At 36.6% G+C, this 14240-nt stretch overlaps 1 protein-coding gene across 1 annotated transcript in view; it reads right to left on the bottom strand.

Moving 5' to 3' along the window:
* b4galnt4b (beta-1,4-N-acetyl-galactosaminyl transferase 4b) overlaps positions 1-14240 on the bottom strand; it is a 171754-nt gene that overhangs the window by 1344 nt on the left and 156170 nt on the right. The window contains exons 11-20 of the mRNA XM_077229364.1: positions 8967-9110; positions 7623-7732; positions 6563-6663; positions 6381-6454; positions 4006-5269; positions 2730-3079; positions 2140-2293; positions 1888-1960; positions 907-1060; positions 15-141 (exon numbers count right to left, since the gene is read on the bottom strand). Coding sequence (XP_077085479.1) covers positions 15-141; positions 907-1060; positions 1888-1960; positions 2140-2293; positions 2730-3079; positions 4006-5269; positions 6381-6454; positions 6563-6663; positions 7623-7732; positions 8967-9110 — 2551 coding nt within the window. The remainder of the gene's footprint in view (positions 1-14; positions 142-906; positions 1061-1887; positions 1961-2139; positions 2294-2729; positions 3080-4005; positions 5270-6380; positions 6455-6562; positions 6664-7622; positions 7733-8966; positions 9111-14240) is intronic.

Here is a 14240-nt window from a genome sequence, read left to right as displayed (position 1 = left end):
AAAAATGCAGTTACCTGTCTAGCAACTCCCAGTCTTCTCCTCCCCAGCGGTCTTTAAACTCCTCTGTGTTCATCCCACCAATTTTATCAAAATCAGATTTATAAATTCCAAACAAGCCAAAACCATTCACTTCCCAAAAACCTGTGTGTGAAAATTGGAGACATAAGATAAATATACACTGGCAGTGCATTCCCTCAGTCTCTGAAATTTATTCTAAACACATTTATTTCATGTATTTCACATGTGTTTCATTCCAATGTACATAGCCTAGATGCATAAATTGTATAAAACAATTTAATTTGAGAATGCATTGATATGTGCTACCCTATTTGAGGGAGATCACATGAGGATGCAGACTGCCTGATGCATATATTGACTGAAAAAAATTAAGTAACATCATTTGTTTTTGGCAAAAAATATGTTAGACAAAAGCAACTTAGAAAAAAAAATGAATTAGCCTGTCTCCGTATAAATTACCAATTATATTCAGATGTAACATTTCAAACAATCAGCTATCATATACTGTATCAATCCTGCTTGTGGTAAAACACAACTGGTTAAATAAATTACTCAAATATGAAAATCTCCACACTCAATTATCTAAAATATTTGAAGTTCAAATTCTTCAAGAATCTCAAAACAAGTCAATAATAAGGTCATATAAAATTAGCTATAACAGTTACACAGACACAGACACAGGCACAGACACACACACGATACAAAAATACATACAGTACAAAGTAAACTATAGGCATTATGTCTAAAGCAGAGCAATATGACTCCATTTATATACAAACAGGATTTGCGAGAAATAGAATCAGACACATTATGCACAACTGGTGTTTAAGCAAATGTGTTTTGTATGTGTTTAGCAGCTGTCTCTAAATGTGTCTGTGTATGTCTTACCATCAGGCTCCAGAGGTGAGCTCCCACAGTCCAGTCTCATGACGATGGGTGCGAAAGCCAATCTGCCTTCCACACAGTGTTTCCTAATGGTCTCCAGGATATTGTGAGGGAAGTGGATGTGCAAGTCACACAGAAACACGATGCTGTGACTGTCCTGGAAATTACATGTATACTATCACCAGTGTTGGGGGTAGCGTGCAACAAGTAAAATGCCTTGTGTAACCGACTTTTTGGAGAAAATGTGTAATATGTAAATATTTATACTACACTCTGTTCTGTATAATTTATTTATATATAAATACAACCATAAACCTCATATTTCTCCATAATGTACAGTGTGAACAAAAATATTTGTAGTACATTTTGCACATCTTAATCACGTTTAATTTAGTGTTTTTTTATAATTATTTGTAAAGAAGGCCAAAGATTTGCAGACACTAAAACACAACATTGGAACACAAATAAATACCTTCTAGAATTAAATAATTAAAACTTTAATTCTGGAACAATTAGATCTTCAATCAGCTAAAAAAAAACCTTTCCATTCAAATTAATGTAATTACATTATTTTAAATGGCAATTAAATAACATTTTTAAGGAGCACCACAATAACTTTAAAACATGTTATAATGTTAAAATGTATTTTTAAGCTGTCACAGTCACGTTCAGTTTTTGTTTTCTTTCAATCACAGGTTTCCTTTGTCTAGTTTTCCGCCACTTATGTGTTGTCATGGTTACTGATGTGATTAGTCCTCTTAGTTCAGCTGTGTCTCCTTCTTAACCATTTTTGTGCAACTAATTAAATTCCTTTGGTACCTCTCTGTATTGTCGGTTGTTGTCTGTGCATTAGCACAATGTTTCGTTTTTTGGCTTGTTATTCTGAGTTCATAATAAATCTTATATTCTTAATCATCTTCTGTGGATCTAAGCATTACAAGCTGTTGACTTACAAATACTGTAAAATCTTTTATTTTTGCTTACCTTTATGTTGTCAACACCCATCTGTAAACCAGATGATCTCTCAAAGTTCCCTTCACGTCTCAGATATTCATACCTATACACACACAGCCAAGAACAGGAAAAAAACAAAACAGGGTTAGGCTCTCAAGTAAAAACAGTTTGTGCGTCCAACCACAGGACTCGCATGAAGGCAGGGATCTTCTAGAAGACATATGTAGGGACTCTGCTCTGAAGGTGCTCAGATAAAAGTGGAAATAATAACTCTGTATTCACCTGGGCACAGTGCTCTCCTTCAGTGCCTGCTCCACATCCATGTCATCGCTCTGGAAGTCAACGATGATCACGCTGAAATTCTCATCCTTGGTCTCACGGTGCAGGAGCTCCATATCTGAGATAAACTGCTGCACCCAGCGAGCCTGATTCTTTACTGCCACAAGACAACTCAGATGAGTGGCTATGAAACTGTACGTTTTATCAATATTTATGAAAGTCTTAAATGCAAGGCTGCATTTATTATGTATTCAGAAATACAGTTAAAACATGAATATTGCGAAATATTATGACAATTAAAAATATATTTTTTTATGTTTTAATATATGTTAAAATGTAATTTATTTGCCATGATCCTTCAGAAATCATTAAAATATGCTGATTTGGTGCTCAAATACAGTTTTGTATAATAACTTTACTGTCATTACTGATCAATTTAATACGTCCTTGATAAAAAAAACTTACTGACCCCAAACTTTTGAAAAGAGGTGTATCAGATTATGGCTATAATTTAAATGATCACTGACATTTACAAAGTCAGTACTCATTCCCATAAATGCATATAAACAGGAATTCTTATTCATTATAAATACCTGGTACAACAAAGTGTACCATCACGTCATGTCTCCATTCTAACATGGCTGGCTGGCAGAGCAGGGGTTTGGCCCAGCTGGTGCTCCAGAGTGTGCTGTTGTGTGTTTGGGTACTGGAGCCGCTGGGTGGAGGTTTTTTGGAGGGTCTATGGTGTGACAAGGGCAAAGTTCCTTCTCTGCTCTCAATTCCCTCCTCATGTTGACTGCGGTGCAACAGCAGATAGATGTAGTCAGACAGGCGCACCACTCTTTTTCCTTCCTCCATCAACAATAGTTCCACCAAATAACGGTTGCCCCTGGCTGAATCTCTCCGCTTCTCTACATTTACAATTCGGACCAGAGTGTAGATCCTGATAGAGAGGCAAAAAGAGGAAACTGTTAGAATAGAGACAGAGGTACTGTAAACAGTCAACTTCAAAGAGACAATTAGGAATATGTGCATGTAAAATATAAGCACATACTGTAACACCACACATCATGTTTAATCTAGTTGTGTCAGGGGTAATAAAGCTTTCCCATTTGTTATTTGATAAAGCGACCAACTGAGAAAGTGCTTAACAGCAGTAGCATTCAAAATGTACACCTTGAGTTGCAGGCTCAGCAGGAAAAACCCACACAAATATTTAAAGGGGTATTTTTTGTCTTATTTATTTTTCTTTCACTGTGGTCCATATTAGTAGTAAAGTTGTCTACATCTAAAATAGTCAATTTTTTTTGTAAATACATTTTATGCCTTCTGTATTAATTATTTATAGTAATCATTTTTTTTCTCCCTGCTGTATCTTTAAGACAATATAAACGCTGCATTTACGTGAGATGGAGGTGTTCAATTTTGTGAACAAACTGTTCTTTTAACTCGGTTCTTTTCATAAACTGGTTGATTCAGTACACAAAAAACAGTCTGAATGATTCCAATTCTTGAGTTCAGCTCCCTGACACATTGATTCAGTCATAGCAGTTCATCTAAGGTGAAGTAACAACTAAATAATTATCATACAAAACTATTGAACAGCTTCAGAACACTTCTATGTACAGTACAATGCCCAATTAATATGGACATCTTTTATGGTGAATAAATACAGTATGCACTTTTATAAGGTCCAGATCATTATTTATAAAATTGACAAAGAATTAACCGGTACATTCTTCAAAATTTTGAAGAAGAAAGAAAATCATACTGTTTTATACCAACATGAGGGCAGGTAAATAATGACAGATTTGTTATTTTTGGGTGAACCATCCTTTAAGTATCTTCACCCCACCCGCACACACTCACCCTCCATTCCGCTCGTTCAGCCTCTCCATGTACTGTGAGATCACATCAATGACCTCGTTCTCGACGAGCTGCAGATTTCCCGAGATGTTACACCTCAGGTCGTTCCAGTCCGACCTCAGCAGCTCAAAGTCCACGGGATTCACGCTGAAGGTGCGCTGCCAGTTGATGGCCTCCTCTTTCAAACTCGGCCTCACTTGGGCCTCCTCATAACTGTACTCGGACATCTCTCCTTCTTCAAGACCCCTGCTCTGAGGAGCCATGTCCGATCCCTCAGGCATTTCCAAGATCTTTGTTGACTGCACCTCCGGGAGCCGGCTGTTCTCAGACGAATTTAGCCCAGGGTGGCCTCTCTTTTCCGAGCTTGATGGGGGCAAGCTGTCTGGATCTGATATGAAGGCTGTAGGGTCGCCCTTATTATGAGGATCAGGCTCTGTAGGCAAGGAAGGATGGCTGTGCTTTAACAGGGCAGTTTGGGTGGAAGTCTTATGCCCCATTAAGGAGAAGTCCGGCCATGGGAGAGAAGCAGAAGCTTGGGTTTGTAAAGACCTCCATTTTAAACTTAAATCCACAATCCTCTTGGTCTTTCTAGATTGATAAAGGAAGACACCAGGAAACACTTCCACAGGAGGCTTTGGTCTGCTTACTGGTGGACGGGGTTTAGTGATGTAAATTTTGTTGGTATTAGTCTCTTTCTCCACACTGGTCCCAAACACAGGCTTGCCTGCGCTACCTAAAATACTATTAGCCAAAACACAAAGAGGGGACTTTTGAGGAAGCTTAAAGGAGGATCTTCCCTTCACAGGTGGACTAGCAGTTTCTCTAAGTTTGCTCTTGTTTGGCAGTCCCGTGTCAGGGAGTTGCCATGTTAAAAAACGGCCTTTCTGAACCAGTGCAGGTGTTTGGGAGTCCCCGTGCTCCTCGCTCACTTCCGTCTGTCTATTTATAGACCCACTTTGAGACTCTAATGCACCTGCACTACCCTTTGCCTTTCTTTGCCTTATTTCTGTCATTTCATCATCCACCACCAGAGAGTGTTGATAAAACCTCCCCGCTATAGTTATTTTACTCCTTTCTTGTTCTTTTAACTGATTGTATTGCTTCCCTTGCTGTAAGACGTGGCTCCTTGAACCCGTGTCTAATCTATCAGGCTTTGAGGAGGCTGTATTCTTTGACGTCTGATAGGGTAGACTGGTCCTCCTGACTGGCCAGTTGCTGGAGTTGATTGTCTCCTCTGGGTCGACACCTTCTTCCTCCTCCAGGAAATCTGTCAGAAGAGACAGGCCCTATCAAACTAACGCCCTTTAAATAATTTATATAAGCTGAAATGAGAATTGCTTAATGACATGATTAAAGAGTCAGTGACATGTGTTGCGATGTTGATAGAAATCTACGGCTAACCATTATAATTTCCAGGCCTTCAAATAATTCTGTTGCACACAGCATGTTGCAGCAGTCCACATTTTGTGGTAATTTTTGACACACAATGCACTTGAAGAATTATATATTAAATGAGCCACTCATTAGGGAAATTGCACCAGAACAAAAAGGCACATTGTGATTTTTTTCTAAAATATTTTTGTTTTAGTGGCTAAATGTAGGAACTTTGTACTAGGGGTGTCGTAATATTCGGCATTAACGATAAGCATAAAAAAGGCAAAAAAGAAGAAATATTGTTCTCATGTTAATACTACGCATATGATAATATCTTAAATAACCCAGTAGTGTCTGTTTGACACTGCAATGTAGTAGGTGGCGGTACTGCACCTTAACGCTGTTTGCCACCTATCATAACATGGGGGAAAAAGAAACAACGACGCGATGTGTAGCTACTGCCGCACAAAATCATGTAAACGGAGATGACACACAGAAAAAGTAAGTTCATCAGAAAGGGACTTTTTTTTTAAGATTATGTAAAAAAGACTTTTTGTCTTTTTACAGTTATGGCTATGCACACTGTAAGTTTCCCTACACTCATTCTGAATTTGACTCATTGTCCAAAAAAGAGAACCATGAAATTAAGTTAAAGATGAATTTGACTTGATAAGTGTTTTTCAAGATTTCTATTGCTATCACAATAATATTGTTACCACAATTTTTTGTGCCATAATATAGGTCTTTGTATTAGTAAATCAAATGGTATCTTTCTAATAGTGTAACATAAACCATGTAATGATCCTAATAAAGTTGGTGGCCAACTGTTTTATTTACTCTTCAAAGCCCATTTCTACTCACATTTGGCGTCTGGCCTGTGTTAATTTTGAACCTTGGGAACACACATGTCGCTTGGCTCATTACAGATGTCATGGTGAAATTTTAAAGAGAGGAAACAGCTGCTGAATTCTTATCTGTTATTAAGATCCCAGCTGAACACAGACCATCAGGTTTGGGGAAGAAAACAGGCTGGTCATCCTCCTCCTCATCCATCTTCATGTACTTATAGAAGCCAAATCTATATGACAATTCAAAAGAATGACAGGGCCATGCTTACCCTTTTATTTATGTATTTAGATATTGACTGATTGCCTAATTTCTTGTCATGATCAGTTGGGACTCATACTTTTCTAAGTAGACAGGGGACTCTCGATAGAAGCATTTGTTCTTTTTCTCCATATGGGTAAGTCTGGTGAAGTCATTGGGATATACATAGGAAAGGTAGACCTGGTTGAGAACACATAAGAATAAGAGAAAACTTTTTGGTACATGCATTTCCAAAATATTGCGGAACAATTTATCAAATAAGAAAATCGGAAGAAATTAACAGTGACTATAATTGGATAGCATGAGATTTAACAAATGCACCACCCCTGTGTTGAACAGTAATGACCAAAAGAGGGCACTGTTTGTTCTAAGCTGAGAAACATCTCAAAATAGATATTTACATCAGTGGTTCTCAACCTTTTTTGGGGGGACCACTGTCCAAGACAATATTTGTGGCTGTAATGACAAAGCTGCTTATTTACAGAAACTAGGAGTGGCACACTCCTTAAAAATAAAGGTTCTTTGTTGGCATCTATGGTTTCACAAAGAAACTTTTAACATCCATGGAACCTTTCCATTACACAAAAGGTTCTTTTAAGTGGAAAAAAGTTATTTAGATTTTTTAAATGTACACGATTTCATAGTCATATTCACTATGATATGTTTTATTTTAAATTACATTTCTTTTATCACAGCTTGGCATCACTAGAAAATTATATTTTATATACATTTTTAAAGAATTAAAAAAAAAATTCATGTCTAGAAATTGTGCTTTTAGAATTCCCTCATATATCCAGTAAGACAGTTGTTGAGGGAATTAATTGAAATGAGAAATATGATATCAGTTAACTATATATCTTTAATATCTTTATTTTTAGCTGTTTATTTTAACATTTGCTTTGTTTTAAAAAATAATTTTAAGCCATCTTGTGGCCCCCTTCGGACGTGTGCTGAGGCCACCTAGTGGGTCCCAGGCCCCTGGTTGAAAACCACTTCACTACATTTTCATGAAAAGTTTTCAATATCCTTCTTATAAAACTAAACTAGCAAAATAATTATAAAAAATGTTTATAATTATAAAAAAATTAAATCGTTTTTCAGAAACTAGCAGCAAAACATGTAAAGACTATGTTACTTACAAACTGCAGGCCTTGATAGCGTGCGATAGGGAAGTCCTTCACCACATACGTAGGAGAGTAGACACAAGATGGCAGAACATTCTCGAGCCTGGACCGATCTATCATGGGAACTATAGGATAACGAATATGTCATCAAATGGGACAATTCACACATTTTGATGGGACAGTTTAAATAGCTGTTACAAATAGCTGCTCCGCACAAATGTTTTTGCAAATTAGCTGGTTTTAATACAGATACCCAGTGGCTTCCATTCATCACTATTAACTTGTGCATTTACACCCACTAAATGCACCTCAGTCCTGACTGTCACATATTCCGTGGTGTTGCTTCTAACAAGCTGGCATTCTATATCTACACCACCATAAGGACCTACCTGTGCACTGCAAAGCTTTCACAAAACTAGCAATTAAACATTAGCACAACTGCAACCCACTGTCTATCCAGATAGATGTATGTTTTTTTTGTTCACCAACCGCATGCCATACATACAAATAATAGTGCTAGAATGCTGGAAAAAAATCAACACATATGGAGAGTTTAGAATGAACATGCAGGCATAACATGCATGCAGACTTTTTTATTCAGAAACAATATATATATATATATATATATATATATATATATATATATATATATATATATATATATATATATATATAATATATGTATGCATGTATGTATACACCAAGTTCTGGCACTTACAGGACAAGTAAAGGTATATAATGTCAGAAAAAAAAATCTGTTTCAAATAAATGCTGCCTTTTGAGCTTTATAATCAAACAATCCCCCTCCCACTTCCAACAACGCTTCTCTTCTCCGATGACGTGTTCATCAGCACAAGGGTGACTAACCTCTCTTATCCAGAAACCTGTCACTCACATGAGATTACAGCAAAAGCAAATGACAACAATCCAACCAATCTAATCAAAGTCCCAGCCTATGTTTTTTTTTCAAGAAGCCATTTCACTTGGATATAATGTCACAATAGGAACAAGAAATGTTTCAGTACCAAGTCATCATATTAAAGTAATTCTGAAGGATCATGTGACATTAGCGACTGGAGTAATTGCTGCTGTTCAGCTTTGACATCACAGGAATAAATTAAAATTTAAAATATATTAAAATTTTTAAAAAATCTGATCAAATAAATGCAGCCTTGGAGAGATAAGAGATTTTCAGAAACATTAAAAATCCAAACTTTTAAACATTAGTGTAATATATGTTATAAATCAATTATTTTACTAGGCAAAAAGTATATTTAGAGACTCAGTTCGATCAAGTGAACGGATGATTCACAAATGAGAATAGTGAACAATCTGTGAATTTGCATTGGGAATACTCACTCTTGTAGAAGGTGTCTCGTGGATCTGGTTTGAGCATGTCTGCAGAATGTGTCTCTGTCCGGTGCTTAACCTGTAGAGCGAGAGAGTGACTGGCCAGTGTCTGTGGGATGTGACAAACACTGTTCATCTTCAGACTGGATTCATCTGTCAGAGACCCAGAGAGGAGAGAGAATACGGACAGTGAGAGACAGCATCTGAATTTAAATCAGCTGTCAGACTAACATTCAACAACATGTGCTGTTAGTTTGCCATTATAGAAATGGTAGCATCATTGCTGGAATATATGGCTGAAAAATAAATGAGTGACATACTTCATACTCAGAACCCTAGTGTAGATGCTATTGCAATTTTTTATTATATTTTTAAAGCATAGCTATCAGCATAACTATATGAATGAAAAGTTGAAATTAAAAATAAAATTTTAGAATTTTCTAAATACCAAAAAATAGCAATATAGTACTAATACATGATTTAAGAATGATGCAAAGAGCATCTTGCATTTCAATGTAAGCAAGAATATCTGACCATCTTTAGAGAGTCACATCAATGTCACAAATTTAATAATTTGATTAGTGACCTATACTATTCATTTAGTAAAATTATCCTTTTGTTTTCCTAAAAAATCTAAAACAAATTTTACAGGTTTATTTTGAATCCTAGATTTTCAACATGGTCCCACACTTTCAAAAGGTATGTGTTAACAATATTATTTAATGTGACAAATGGGCAGTGACTTCCATTTAAAAGTTTGGGGTCAGATATTTTTTGTTTCCTCAAAGAAACTGACCATTTTATTCAGCGAGGACACATTAAATTGATCAAAAGTGAAAGAATTATACATTGTTACAAAAATAATTCATGTTGTATTAATATTATTAAGAAATGTGTCTTGATCCCCAAATCAGCATATTAGAATGATATCTGAAGGATCACGTGACACTGAAGACTGGAGTAATGGTGCTGAAAATACAGCTTTGCCATCACAGGAATAAATTACATTTTTTAAGTTATTATTATTGTTATTTTAAATTGTAATGATACTTTAAGGATGGATTTCTGCTAAGACTGAACTTGAGAATTCTTACCTGCAATAAAACAATAAAACTCACTCATCTGGAGAGATCTCAAAGAAAGAGCATAAGACACTGCTTTGCCCAGACTTCTCTCCTCACTTCTCTATGAGCCTCTTTCTACCTACTCCCCTCCTTTCACCCTGGCTCAAGTCATTGAAAGTTCACTAAGAATGTCGATAACACATATCTTGTGTTATAAGACGTATCTTGTAAATATACTGAACAAAATTATAAATGTATATAAATTTGCTGTATAAATTAAAGTATAAATACAGCAATAATTACGCTGTCTAATCAGCATCTTAATATGCCACACCTGTGAGCTGGATGGATTATCTCAGCAAAGGAGAAGTGCTCACTTACACAGATTTAGACAGATTTGTGAACAATCTTTGAGAGAAATAGGCCTTTTGTGTACATAGAAAAAGTCTTAGATCTTTGAGTTCAGCTCATGAAAAATGTGGGCAAAAACAAAAGTGTTGTGTTTATAATTTAGTTCTATTATTTTTTCCCTTTCATATTTGGTATCATTTTAAATGGCTCAGTGCGATTGGTAAAATGGTCTCAATTTCACAGCAGTCAATTATATTACGTGAAAGAATTCTGTTCTCCTGTTGTGGGTGGTTTCTCTTCAAGACATCTGGTACTCATTGTTTCTCTCCCCCAAAACCAAGTGTGAGTAAAGATGAATAATTGTCACTTATTCTTATGTGTTCTCAACCAGATCTACCTTTCCTATGTATATCCCAATGACTTCACCAGACTTACCCATATGATGAAAAAGAACAAATGCTTCTACTGAGAGTCCCCTGTCTGTGAGTAACCACAAGAGTAGGTCCAACAAATCGAAAAATATTGGTGTAGTAAATATTTACAACTCTTTTGTTCTGGTCTGGGTATTTAGGGGAAACTGGCCGAAGAGGCAATGGGAATTCTGTAACCAGAAAACCCCGACACAGTGCTGTGTTAGTGTCTTCCTGAGTCCTGCACGCAGAACACTCACACAAGCATGATTTTTACCTGACAAATAAGCCTGACAAATTTATTTTGTATTCATTTGAAATTATTATTACCCGTAGATTATGAAGAGGCTCATGCTACAACAACTCTGTGCCCAGGAGAGGTCAAACTAAAGGTTCATGAATAAATGGAGCAGTAGGCATGTCATCTGAAGACCTTTTGATTTCTGTGCTTCACTGATCACTGACTTAGCAAGTTGTACAGAAGTGGCATAATAAACTACATTTTTTTTTATGAGAGAGCAGTAGGCAACCGACTAAAAAGGTAATAGCTAACCCTTTGAGTAAGATCAGACGGGCTAGTTTGTGTCCCTGAGATTCACGTAACCCTTCTGGCGTGTGACTTTATGCGGCATCGGGTCCCTAATGAACGAATAACTGAAAGTATGGGACACCCAGAAAAATCAAATACCTGAATTAAAACATAACCAATATTTATGGTTAGTTCCTAACTAGAAACCAAGTCTAAATTGAATAACCATTTGAAATTGGAGTCAGACTAAGCATGGAACTAGAATCAAATTTAAACGAAATTATAATAAATTAAGTGAATTTCACAGAAGTGCAACGCCGTTGGATTCCGTTGTTGGGCCGACTGGTGGTACTTACAATACTTCACAATATTGCTGTTTTTACTGCCTTGCTGAGCACAAGAGCCGTCTTTTAAAAACATTATTTCAAACTTAAGAGCAGTGTATATGTATTTACAAATGAATTACAACCACTGAAAATAATGTATGAAATGTCCTAAAGTTGATGTTCATGGAAAGCCGATAGAAAACAAGATGCTTGCTGCTTGTCACCACAACTGCCTAGTTTAAAGTGACATTTCATTGACACAGAGCCAAACTGCACCAGAGAGGAGGTGAGTTATGGACTGGATATTTTAGTTCAGCTTTTATATAACATTCCATCTTTACGCTAAATCTGGAGCCAGTACAGATCATCAATGAACAGTGTGTGTGTGTGTGTGTGTGTGTGTGTGTGTGTGTGTGTGTGTGTGTGTGTGTGTGTGTGTGTGTGTGTGTGTGTGTGTGTGTGTGTGTGTGTGTGTGAGAGACATTATTTCTCCTGACATTATGAGAGCTCACAACAGTGTCTGCTCAGCTACCCGCTGATGAAAACACACTTTAATTAGTCCTATCAATCTACTGCAAATATGTTACTGGGCAAGTAAGTTATAGTCTATCAGTCAGTTATAGTCTGTCAACACTGATGCTAGAAATGCTGTAAGAAAGCACATGGCACTGACAGAGGGATGAAAAGAGCGAGTATAAAGGGTTAGCCCACAGTAACATCCAAGATGAAGACGAAGAACAAGGAGATGGAGCTGAGTTGTGCCATTATAGGCTAAAAAGACTACTAGCTTTGACTGATGTGTCTGTTGATGCTGTTGAAGCTTTAAAGCTTTAGTCATATGGCTTTATTGTACAGACACATTACAAGCTAATATAATTGGACATAAAATAGAATAAAATCTAAAATAAGCTTTCTTGTTCTATTTTGTCTCTGCATTTCTCCTCTTTCTAGCTTGCAAATATTACAAATGTCGCTTTGGATAAAAGTGTCTGCTAAATGCATGAATGTAAATGCATTTGTTATATTGTTCGTAATTTGTAGATCTTTGATCTTATTTTTGAATAATAAAGATAAAATAACGAAAACTGGGCAATACCCTTAAAGGGATAACTTTGTATTTTATCGACTCCTAATAGGTTCATATTAGCACCTTAGAGTACAAAGATATCACTTTAAAGGAGTCATGATATGATAAATCAAATTTGCCTTGATCTTTTGACATATACTGTAAGAGGTTTTTGTTCCATTAAAACATCCTATAAGTTGAATAGCTTAAAGACATTTTAAGTTATGAAACTTTGTTTCATTACAAACAAAGCATTTACTTGATCAAGCTCCCAAAACAGATTTTTTTATATATATTGCGGGATTTGTGATATTACACAGGCAAATACATTTGCACATGACTACCTCCAGAGCAAGACATCGATGAATAGCTTTACATCATTGCACCATAGGCCCCGCCCACTGGCATTCAGTCGCTTAACGGCTGACACTTGCCTACACAGGATGTGAGCGTTGTATTAAAAGCAAATAGAACCCATTATAATCACTGACGCTGTCTACACTGGATACAATAGCTATACAGATGCTTTCTCATGCACTCCATGCACTTGAGTCTGCTGACAAGAGGACAAAAGGAAGAGTAAATGGAAGCGTAATGACGGGTTTCAGACCACAAGAAATCAGCCTGATTTTGGCACAATCCGTTTGATGTAAGTTGTTGTGGAGGTTCATAAACGAAAATGGCCTTTGGGATGCAAGAATGATCGTTTCATCTTATATAGTGTGTCATAGTGGACACTTCATGACATGACAACGGGTTCCATCACATCTGTGACGTTGACCAATAGGAGCACAGAATATCTTCCCTACACAGCTTTCAAACACAGCAAAACAAAAGAGAAACGATTGTATTGGTTATGCTAGGTGGAATTATGCAATGGAGGAAAGGTTCATGGAGCTATGGCAACAATTCTTCTACCTATATGATGTTTTGTCCAGGGACTACAACGCAAATGCTACTGGAAGAATTTCAGCAACCCGGTGAAAACTGGAATTAGCATTAGGCTAGTACAACTGTTGTTAGTTTATGCTCTTGTGAAGTCAATCGCTAGTTCTACCTTCTCAATGACATCACGCATATCGTTAAAGACGGCTAGCGATGATTGGTCGGGGAGCAATATGTAGTCTGACATGATTCTTGTCAACGACACAAGAACTTAGTAGGCAAAATTGCATAATCTGACACAGTGACTATCGTAACAGACACAAATATTGTTTAGTTTATAAACAGCTTTAGTTTTAAACAGCTAATTACACTAATTTCTGTGGAGATATCCGAAGGATACCACCGCCAGGATTTAAAAAAAAAATTGAGTCAGAGGATTATATGTTTGTTCAGAGAATTTGGCTGCAGATTGTTTTGTAAATGAGGCTATCAAGTGAGGTTGCAGGTAGGCACATGGAGGCAAGGATATATTTCCAACACAAAGGTTTGATGGTAAATGATAGCAGGACAGGCAGCAACACACACCTTACACAACGTAGATCGGACAAAGACTGACTGAACAGATAAAACTTAAATGGAAACACAGATGATA

This window comes from Siphateles boraxobius, unplaced genomic scaffold (genome assembly GCF_051911475.1).
Source record: "Siphateles boraxobius isolate OS27281-9 unplaced genomic scaffold, OSU_SipBor_1 130, whole genome shotgun sequence".
Classification (NCBI taxonomy): domain Eukaryota; kingdom Metazoa; phylum Chordata; class Actinopteri; order Cypriniformes; family Leuciscidae; genus Siphateles; species Siphateles boraxobius.
Note: the sequence above shows the minus strand (reverse complement) of the source record. Positions and strands in the feature narration are given on the sequence as shown.